Source organism: Lactuca virosa, chromosome 2, assembly GCF_052849685.1.
Source record: "Lactuca virosa cultivar CGN04683 chromosome 2, Lactuca_virosa_CGN04683_v6, whole genome shotgun sequence".
Classification (NCBI taxonomy): Eukaryota; Viridiplantae; Streptophyta; class Magnoliopsida; order Asterales; family Asteraceae; genus Lactuca; species Lactuca virosa.
This window is the reverse complement of record NC_136427.1, coordinates 192,681,200-192,692,652: the sequence shown is the minus strand read 5'-3', so window position 1 is coordinate 192,692,652 and position 11,453 is coordinate 192,681,200. Positions and strand designations below refer to the sequence as shown.

At 32.3% G+C, this 11,453-nt stretch overlaps 1 protein-coding gene across 1 annotated transcript; it reads left to right on the top strand.

Moving 5' to 3' along the window:
• The first annotated feature begins 3,919 nt into the window (after positions 1–3,919).
• LOC145159927 (fanconi anemia group D2 protein) lies at positions 3,920–11,453 on the top strand. Its single transcript, XM_079078980.1, has 30 exons — positions 3,920–4,389; positions 4,578–5,034; positions 5,114–5,365; positions 5,454–5,666; positions 5,757–5,888; positions 5,986–6,115; positions 6,226–6,272; positions 6,356–6,466; positions 6,546–6,757; positions 6,864–6,958; positions 7,051–7,129; positions 7,244–7,292; positions 7,378–7,458; positions 7,556–7,648; positions 7,754–7,857; positions 7,956–8,397; positions 8,587–8,622; positions 8,750–8,948; positions 9,010–9,143; positions 9,215–9,389; positions 9,481–9,710; positions 9,802–9,897; positions 9,975–10,067; positions 10,160–10,192; positions 10,275–10,409; positions 10,495–10,555; positions 10,642–10,697; positions 10,779–10,835; positions 10,916–11,036; positions 11,157–11,453. Exons 1-30 carry the CDS (start codon positions 4,001–4,003, stop codon positions 11,315–11,317), a joined length of 4,473 nt encoding a protein of 1,490 aa, XP_078935106.1. The 5' UTR covers positions 3,920–4,000; the 3' UTR covers positions 11,318–11,453.

The following is an 11,453-nucleotide window of genomic DNA, read 5'->3' as shown; positions in this document are numbered from 1 at the left end:
AAGTAAAAAGCGAAGATGTGATCAAATAGCGTGCTTGACCGATTCAAAGGGTTGAGAGTAAGGATTACCGGTTCAAACATTCGTCTTAGCCTTTACTTTCTGATTTTTGTTGACTAATTAAAAGTTCAATGCATAAACTGATTGTACAAAGTGCAGTAAGACTTGTATATCTTAAAATTCAGCATTTAATGCTAAATGCTTATTAAGGTATATATATATATATATATATATATATATATATATATATATATATATATATATATATATATATATATATATACATACATACATACTAGCCGTTTACATGCGCTAAGCGACGGACACAAATAGTTTTTCAGATATACTTGAACACATGATTAATTGTACATTACTAATGGTGCAGCATTTTTTATACACCGCATTTGATTTATAGACTTCATTGACATTAGATTTTGCGTCAGGGTTCAGTAATATTTTTGTATTGGTATGTGATATTCCTCTCAATAATGCCCACATAAAGCTTGATATGTAAGAAAACCGATTCTAGAAGATAAATACATATAAGTTTCCTTTTGGAAACATGTCATATTCTAAAGAGATACATTTCAAAAACATCTTCCACATAACTAACAACGAATTGGTTCCAAATAACTGATAATCTATCTGCAACTATCAGTTACTAATAAGTTTCGAGCATCGATTGTTATAATTGGTCGCATCGAATTGTTTATTTTCATACACGGCATATTCTAGAGATTCCATAGGAGACAAAATATTTTCGATTAAAAATAGTGAAATAGTTTATTCCGGCAAACACTTTCCGGAAGCAATTAGTTTTTTTTTTGTAGGCTGTTTCAAGATAAATATAAAAATACATTGCTAATTAAAAAGAAAAATATGTTGAACGTTTGTATTTGAAATAAAAGTATGTTAGTTTGGGTTATAAATAATAGTTGTTTTTTTTTAAACGGCTAATGATTTAACGGAGGCCTCACCACAATATGTAAGTGGTGACCCTGCGTTCGAGCTCCTTTACAGGGCAAACTCAGCTCATCCCTCAAAGGATTTTCAGGAAAAACTTCTCACACGTTGAGAATAATTGCAAGAGACAAATTTTAAAAGGTTCAAAGATTTGTGCTGACCTCAAACCTACGATATCAAACCAGTGCATCAATCCAACTAAGTTGGACATCACTTGCATTAATTAAATATAATTAAATATTATTTTAATAGTTAATCTGAATATTTTTTCCTTAGCAACCTATGCATATTAGGACATCAAAAAATTATAACTAATATGATAAGTAATGCATCAAACAGATGAATAGCCCTTGTGAATAAATATATTATAGGGAAAAAATTATGGGTCCTATTTTGGACACATCAATCTACAACAACAACCTATATTATTAGGTTTACTTTTTAGGTTAATGATGGTAATTATTATCATATAATTATTTTATTGACCATACTTTTTAAATCATAATGACAATCTAATTATTATTTGACCAACTTTTCTTATTAATTCATTATTACATAATCATAAATTATTATTATTTAATAATTACATTTTTATTACTAACTTTATTAATAATAATATAGTTTTTATAATATAATAACAGAAATAATATTATAAAAAAATAAAATTCCAAATAAATTTTCATTAACCTAATATCATTGATATTATAAGAAAAATAAAATCCAAACAAATTTTCATCATTTTTTTTTAATTTTAAATATTACATAACAAAAATCCGAGACATAAATTTTCATCAACCTAATATCTTTCCGTAGTATTACTGTGACGTATTTTCGGCGATAAATGCTTTGGCGACGTATTTCCGACGAGCAACGTATTTCAGATGATATTTCCGGTAGTATTTCCGGTGATATTGATGTATTTAGTTTAGAGTATTTTTTGTAAATGAGTTTTTATTTTTTATGTAATTTGAACAGTAAATTTATACTAATATATTTTATAGTTTTTTATATTTGTTTTTTGAAAATCTAAACTCTGACAGTAAATATATTGGAAAAGATGGTCTTAGAAACACAAAGTCAAAATAGACTTTAAAATATAGGTAACAGATGTGGGTTAGATTGGTGTGTATAAAGAAGAATCATGTTTAGAATCGTTCGTTTATCAAATAAATAACAATGAATTTATTTTTGTCAAACAGTTTATGAACATTCAGATATATATATATATATATATATATATATATATATATATATATATATATATATATATATATATATATATATATATATATGGTTTGTTTACCTTTATATTTTAGTTACAACTAAAAGTATAAATGTTAAATGACATATTAATTAAAACTTAGTTGATATTACAAAATATTTTATTTGTATTTTGCTTTAATATATTATAAAACTTAAATAAAAGTCACTGGAACAATCTTTATTATTAATCGTATAGTAAATAAAAAAAATTTAACGGAAAGGTTTATTAATATATATAAGGTTTAATAATAAATATCATAAAATTTAAAAGTTTAAATTAAGAGTTTGACCAGAGGGTTAGTTTTAAAAAAAATTAGAAAAATGTTTAAAAGCTGCGTGGTTTGTTAAAAGCCAAAAAGACACGTGACATTTTTTTTGAAAAAAAATGCATTGGTTTTTGTAGATCAAGGTGGTGTACATGGATGCTGCCATTAAATTGTCTAGTACTAGATTGGTGTGTAATAGGGTTGTATAGGATGGTGTGTAAAAAGAAATATCCAAAAATTATAACTTGTTGTAGAAAACATTAATGATAATACCTATGTATAATTAGACCATGATATCCATGCAACCGGGATCAACCTTCACCTAAACAAATCATAGGTATAATCATACCCTCGTAAGTAAAGCATAAAATATGAGATAAGCATTCACTTGATGCTAAAAATGTGATAATCCATTGTCATTTGCAAAAATTCATTTGAATGGATTCTAACCGTAAATTAGATTCATTTCCAATAGGTTCATAGGTTATAGGTTTCAACCTATTTTCATTTGGGTTGGTTTCTTAGTTTAACCCATAGGTTCACAGGTTATATAGGTTTCAACCTATTTTCAGCAAATGTAAACAAAGTAAATTAGATTCATTTCCAATGTTCCAACCGTTAATTAAAACCAATCAAAAACACTAAAAATAATTAAATAGTTAAAAGAGATATTAAAATTATTAAGTTTAGAAGTTTACAACCAAAGCATGAAAACACCATCAAGATAAAACAGAAACAATCTATTACAACCAAAACATTAAATACAATCAGAACACTAATCTTCGATCCTTACTTACCGAGTCAGGTTACTTATTTTAGTTTTCTTATTTTAAAACATATATTAAATAGAACGGGTCGGTTTCTGAACCCAAACCCAAACCCAAACCCAAAACGAAAACAAAAACCAAAACCGATACTTTTGGTTTTTGAAATCTGAACAAAACTGTCTGTTTTTGTTTGGTTTTGGTTTCATTGCTTTTTCGGTTTCCGGGTTTGGTTTTGTCCACCCGTACCTATCACACCTCACACAACCACACCAACACAATCTTCGTCCTCACTCCATCATCATCGCCTGGGAGGTGCAATGTTCTCTCTATTCACGTTGTGAAGAGGCGCCAAACGAGAGAGGATTTTTGCCCGACACCACCCCGCCTCAGTTACGCTCCTCCACGCCAACATCACATAACGTCACTAGTCACTAGGATGCCAACATCCCATTCAAGATGACTAACCTGGTTTTCACTTTCTTATAAAAAATTTAAAAAGATAAAAATGTTGTGTATAAGAACAAAACGCACAATTTCACTCAAACAATGTAACACCATTTCACTAATTTACCCTACATGAAATTAAAAGTTTTCCAAGTTTGAGTTTTGAGTTCTTTTTCAAAACGATCGGATTTTTGGCGCCATTTTCGTGCCCCTTCTTTTGTAGGCCTTCATACGTCTTCTCCACCCTCCTCAGCCGTAGAAGTTTGAAGTTCAAACAATTCATCCACGCCGACCACAGAAATGGTGTTTCTTCGCAACCCGAACACTGCCCGTACCAAACGACCTTCCAATTCATTCGTTTCCCCAGTCTCTCACCCTTCCAAAATCCCTAAACCCACCGCTGCCTCCACCGTCAATGTCAGCAACTCTGTACATATTCAAAACGACGACTCAATAGCACCTCCGCCTAAGCCATCATCAGAAACCCTAAACTCAATTGACAAAATGGCTTCGATCCTTGCAGATGCCGGTTGTACATTGCTTAACACTTCCGGCCCTCCTTGCCTGCCTGCTGACTTACACAAGCTCCGTCACCATCTCCAAATTCGTTTGTCTTCTGACTCTTCTATTCGATCCCAACTGTTGGAAGGTTTCTCCTCTTATATTGACAACCAAAATGATCTTCGCAGGTTAATTCTTACAAAATCTTAAAAACAGTTTATTATCTTGTATGTTCCGATTTTTATCATTCTCTTCTCATTCGATCATACAGTTTAACCCTATGTTAAACGGAATTGGTTGAATATGTACTCGTTGAACTTAGAATCCAAACAGCTATGTGAACCTTAATGCAATGGAAACTTCATTACACTTGTAGGGTTTTATTACCTTCCCAGCGTTATAGTTCTAGCAACGTCCGAAGTGAGAGCTTAGTCAGGGTGCTGTTGCTGATTCCTTCGATCCAGTTAGATCTTCAAAACATGTTGCTCGAGAAGCTTCCAGAGTATTTTGATAATGATAACTGTGGACATTCATCATCATCTACCATGCGTCTGGATGAGGACATAGCTAGATTGATACTAAACCAGTTCCGTTGGCTTGACTTTCTAGTGGATTCCGAGTCATTTACCGAGAATCTGTTCCAAGTTTTATCAATTTGCCCCCCACACTTAAAGATGGAGATCATTGGATCATTGCCTGAGATTATGGGGGACACTAACAATAAAACTGTGGTTGAATCACTTGAGAAGGTGTTGCAAGATGACTCAACTGCCACAGTTGCTGTAATTGATTGTTTCTCCAGTCTTAACTTGGATGAACTCTTGCAAGATAAGGTCATTTGGTTTACATACATATACATTGTCATAACTTGTAGACTAATTACTAATTAAAGTTGCATTTGATTATCTGAAGGTTATAACTATTGCACTATCATGCATTCGAACGATTGAAGCAGAAAAATTGCCATATCTACTTAGGTTTCTACTGCTTTCTGCAACAACAACAAATGCTCGAAGAATAATATCACAATTCAGAGAACAATACAAGATGGTTGGAGTCTTTGATACTCCAGCCCAACACAATAAACTCAAGGGAAAATCAATCATAAATAACGTGGAGGCTTCTGTTCTTGATGCTTTGGGGTCAAGTTTTCGTTTTAAAAATGTACTTGAAACTTAAAGTATTATTTACAAATTGTATAACTTTCTAGCCTTTTCAAATAATATCTTCTTGTGTATGTCAATGCTTGCAGATACTATGTCAGGAAATACTAAAAGAACTTCAATACATTGATAAACCCCAGGATCATAAAATGATTGACATTTGGTTGCTGATGCTAATTTATAAGAACTGTGAATCAATGCAAAAGAGTGTTGAAAAGCTACTAAAGAAGAAAATCATCGAAGGGTCTATTCAGGATGTTTTATTTGAGCAATGCATTTTTGGGTACAAGGAACTGGTAAAGGTATGTTGTCATTTCCTTTCATCTGAATGAAATTGGGGTTTTGTAATTTTGAAAGATGGTAATTTTGTGCCTCTTGTTTCTTGAATTTAGGATCACTTTTCCTCATTTTTGCTGCTGTCAGAATACGTATTGGCCTGCAAAGAACAGAAAGCAAGCAAATTTGGCATTCAGATGTATAAGTACCTATTCGAGGGGTTTCCTGATACCTACTCAAGACAAGAAGTAAGTTGCTTACTTCCTCTAATATGTACTCTTGTTTTTAGAAGGAAAGAAAGGAAACCCCATTATTCAGAAACTTATCATATGTGGACACTCACAGGTGTTAGGTGCATTAGTCACCCATGTGGGGTCTGGTATTATGTTTGAAGTCAATTCAGCTTTAGAGGCTATGGTCTTGCTAGCCTCTAAGTACTCTCAAGAACTAATTCCAATCTGTTCTTACATAACTGGTATACTATAATTACTCTCATTTCTTCATTGTTTTCTATTTGATTCATTATTTTTTCTCCAATGTTGTAGTGTACTTTATACATGACATGTTGGTTTTTGTTATATGTAGGTATATTGGATTATATGGAAGGGTTTACCACTGAAAACCTGCATAAGGTTACAAATATGTTTACCCAAAGTATAACTCTTGTATATTACTATTTCACATGCATTTTTTCACTTGGATACTTGTATTGCAGGTATATGATGTTTTCTGCTTTCTATCAAGGTCAGCACAGTCAACACAATCTAATAAAGAATCATTCGGATCATCCATTGCAAATGAACTTTTCATGATTGTAAGGAAGCAGGTAAATGTAAATCCAATTGTTAGCTTTCAAAATCATTCTTTTTAAATGAAGTTTTTGGAATAACTGTTGGATCCAACAGGTTAGTAATCCAGAATTTAGGTACAAGAAAATGGGTCTAATTGGAACCTTAAAAATATTATCCCACCTTGGAGACACAAATGAGGAGGCTCTAGAACTTCTGAAAACATCTCTGGATTCATGTCAACAGTTGCCAATATCATTAATCCTATTCTGTGATGAACTATCTGCAATTCTTGATTCAAGAACCCTTCATCCAGCAATCATGGAAAGGTGAGTTATATGTTACTAACTGCTAACTGCTCAATTAATAATAAGAATTAATGAAACTCATGTTTTCTTTATAAGATATTTTTGTGACAAATGTTCTTATGTGCAGGGTTGGCCAACTTGTTGGAGAGTTTGAATCCATGTTTTTATCTGATTTAGAAGATGGGAAATTGCCTGCTTCTGACTTATATTGTGGTCTAGAAGGTGAATCACAGGGATGTGACTTTATTGTCCCCAAACGATTTTTTTTTTCTTTTCAGTAAACTTTATTTTTTGTTAACTTTCCTGTCACACAGGAGAGCTATGGATGAATTTAGATGGAGATATATCTCCTATCTGCATGAACATATTGTCTCTAGCTTCCTCATCATCAAGGTAAACTTAAGTTGACCATATTGACTTGTGAGTTTTCTTTCACTGTTTTAACTTCCAAAAAGATTTGATAAAAATGAATAACTAGGATTACTAAAAAAGATTTGTTATGTGCAGGCTAACATCACTACAAACTCTTCCTGCAAATTTCCGCTTGCTTTCTGTTGTAGGTGTCTTTTAAAAACACAACTTTTTGTTAATTTTTATTTCTTCATAATGATTTTTTTTTTGTATCTAATTTTTTTATCTAGATGGAAAGGTTGGGAAATCAGGGATCTCTTGGAGGAATTGATGCACTTCTCGGATGTCCTATTCATCTTCCTTCTTCTAAGGTTAAGTTCATGGATCTAACTTGATTTCTTTTATTAAAGTAGTTTCTTTAATTCTAGTCATTTTTTGGCTAATAGCTTCTTCCCATTGGTTTTGCAGCTTTTCTTGAAATCTTGGCAATCATTAAATAAAAAGCAGAAACATGTTCTATGCCTCTCTCTTTATTATGCAATTAATTGGATCCGAGAGCTAGTAAGTATTCACTAAATACACTAATGGATTATACCATATTTGCTTATTATGGCAGTTTAAATGACAGTTTATTACTATTACTGTTTTTAAAAAAATCTCAAATAGCTTAATGCCTTTGGTACACAAGTTGCTGGAAGATTTGACTGCATAAGTCAAGCTACTAAGGAGGATACAGTCACCAAAATCTTGAAACGTTTGAAAAACCTCATGTAAGTTGAAATTAGTAATTAAACCTCGCACTAAAAGAATTTTTTCTTCAAATAAGTGATTTGTAAATTAATTGCTTAACAGTTCTTATGTGATGCAGATTTCTTGAGAGCTTGTTGAATCATCTTCTCCAAGAGTGTCCTCTATCCTTACCTGAACTCTACCTTCATATTGAGCCCACTCGTTCTGAAAAGAACACAACAAATCAAGATTCTTTACAAGTAAACAAGAGAAAGGATAAAAAGTCATCAAAGGGATTGAAAAATTCAGTCACCCAAAGAAGCAGTGCCACTCAGCTTACACTTATTGAAACATGGAAAAAATCAGGTGTAATAAACAGCAACGATGTTTTAAATGAAAAATCTACTGGAGTCCCTTCTAGAAGCAGTCCATCTGAGTCAGCAACATGTTCTACAAGCAACTTAAATGAATCAGTAGATACTGATATTGAGATTTCTGAAGCTGTTAAACTTCTAGAAGCCCAAAGACACAAACTTAGACCTCTTTTGGTTGATTGTTTCTCCATTTTGTCATATTCAGAGGTCAAATATCAATCCATATTCAGTGATCGTAATAATATGTTTTATTTACTCACTTACATTACTAAAGAAGTCATTCAAGCTGAGTCAGCATACATAGAGAATGTTGCATACGTGGTTTTGATATGTATATATAATATATCTATATACATCTAGTGCCTAATGTGCTTGTTTGATGTTTCTTGAATACAGGATCATGCTTCTTGTTGTGCAGATCCTACATGTGAGGTAAGCCTTTTAAACAAAAATAAGATGCTATAATATATAAATAAATAAAAGTACATTGCTATTTCTTGCATTTATCCCTCAAATTTATTGCAACTTAACTACTTTTCATGTGAATTTCATGTTCTAGTTGCCTGTGTATCTATACCTCCTCCGTGATCTTTACAGCAAGATAGAATCTTTTTGCCCTAAACCAACACCCTTCAGATCCATGAACACTCCTCCCAGTTTAAGTGAAATATCTACAGTTGAATTCATAAACAAGATTCAGACATTGTTCCCAACTTTAAGGAGACACCTAGATTCTGCTATATCATTACTTGAACAAGGTAAGATCGTATAATTTTATACAGTTTTAAAGCATCTTGTATCTTACAAAGTACTTTTCAGGTTCTGAAACTTGTCAAACTCATTGGAAGGATCAATCTTCCTTATCTGGTAATCCAGAAATACCTAACATGGTAGTTTATGTACCTTTTGTTTCAAGTTCAGTAGTCAAAGAGACACTTCATTGCTTCAGCAAGGTACTCACTAACTACCCTCCTCCCTCCTATGGATTTCTGTAGTTTGACTGTTTGACCATGATCCAACACAGATGCTGACATGTCCAGATCTTATAATGACAAAACATTCGGTTCTCATGGATCTCCTCAAGTCTTTCCAACCTAAAAAAGAATCTTCATCTTCATCTTCATCTTCATCATCAACAGGAGACATAGGTTTATTATATGGTGGTGTCTATGCTTTCCTTGAAGGGGTTCTTGATGTGGGTATGGTTTCTTTTTCCATTTTTTTTTCCTATTTGTAGGGGAAAGTAGGGTTCTTAATTGATATAATCTGGTGGATATTTTGATTTTGCAGCTGTTTGTTTCTCATTTATGCTTGCTTCAGAAGTGGTGCTCACATTAGAGTCAATAGTTGTTTCCCTTGAAAAATTTCTTGAAAAGCGTATTGATGGAAGTAGTAGTAAACATATTGTGGTTGACATTCGGGAACTCATAGCCACTATGCGCAAAAAACTCAGCTCTTCTGCTAAAAAACTATTGACTCATGATTGGCATAAAGATGTTGAAAATGGTTGGAAAGGAAAAGTAAATCTCTATATTTCAATCAATTATCTCATTCGGTTGAATTTGTTTTTTTTAATTGTTTATTTAACTTTTACTGCTGTTCACATCACAGGGGGAAATGGTGCAGAAGATTGTTCATGTTTACTTGGAAAATTGTGAGTCTACTTCACAAACACTTGATGAACTTGCATGCTCTATTTTGCCTATGGTAAGTTTTTTACAAAATTATCATTTTTTTTTTTAAATTATAAGATTAGAAAAGTTATTTATTTGGTGTCATGTCAGGTATCTTTATCCAGTAGAACAACAGCTGAGGAAACAAGCCATGGTTTTACAACTCTTTGCTCCTCAACTTTTTTTGTTTGGTATAAAGAGTTGGTAGGCATCTTAATATCTTCTTCTCTTGTCCTTCTACATTTATGTTTTAAATATGATTTACTAAAAAAAATATATATTTTTTTTACTTGAAGCATGAACAGAACCTTGTTATACTCGGGAAGCTGGTAAAAATTCACCCTTTCAAAAAATCATAAGTAACAAGTTGTGATAATTAACATTTAACAATGCAACACTTTATGACATTAGGTTAAAGAAGGTGTCCACATAAGTAAATCAAGAGCTACCCCTCAACCAAAAGACGTGCAGCTAATAATGGAGAAGCTTCATCAATCCGTAAATGTAGCTGTATCCTTGATAAACATTTGCAGGACTCATGACAAGGTAGTACTGAAAGGACGTAAATGCCCTCCTCATTGTAGAAAGCTTGTGTAGTGTAGTCCAGTTTTGATGTAAAAGTTTAATGTAGGTTAATGTTCGCACAATGGCGGTGAAGTATGGTGGGAAATTTGTTGATTCTTTCCTAAAAGGTATGTGTAACGCCCTAAGGGTAAAATGGTCATTTAGTTAGTTATTCAATCTAGAATAGTTTTGATATTTGAGGCTTCGCGTGCAGTTTTTGAGTTTCTGGAAACCCACTTTCAGGGCCATGATCAGCTTATCATTAAACTTGTAAGTCCAGTTTGTAGTAAACCAAGTGGGTTGAATTAAACTAGACATTTTATTACTTTTTTTTTTGGGTTTGGTTTTTAGTTTAAAGACTTCCAGAAGGGGACAAGAACAATACAAACCCTATGTTCGGAAGCAAAGGTATAGTTTTTTTTTTTGTTATTTTCATGTACATTTATTTACATATTTTGATTATAATTTGTTTTTTGGTTATGAAAAAGGGTTTGAAACAAACGGGTATCACTAGTAAAATTCCTGCAACCAAGAGATCTTTGGAACGTTTGTTGTTTCGTGTTAAGGCTCTTCTTCATTCTTCATCAAGTGGATGCAAATTCTGGATGGGTATGTAACTAACATATTTATCTCCTGTTATTTTATTTTATTATTATTATTATAATATAATATAATATAATAGTTGAGTTGAGTTGAGTGGCTAAATCAATTAAAATTGTATTTTTAAAGGAAACTTGAAACACAAGAACTTGATAGGAGAGGTGGTGAGCTCTCAAGCGTATGTAGATAATGATGATAGAGATGGAAATAATGGTGAGGATTTTGTGGAAAATGTGGATGAAGATCAAGTAATGAGAGATGTGGAAGATAGCGAGGGAGAAGCAGAATGAATTAAGGAAAAAGATGCATTTATTTTAGGTTTAGGGTATGAACATCATGAGTACATATTGAAAAATATTGAAACCATTATAAATCTATCATCAAATCCATCTTGAAAACAAAATCTATCTTCTTGAAACTATTTTT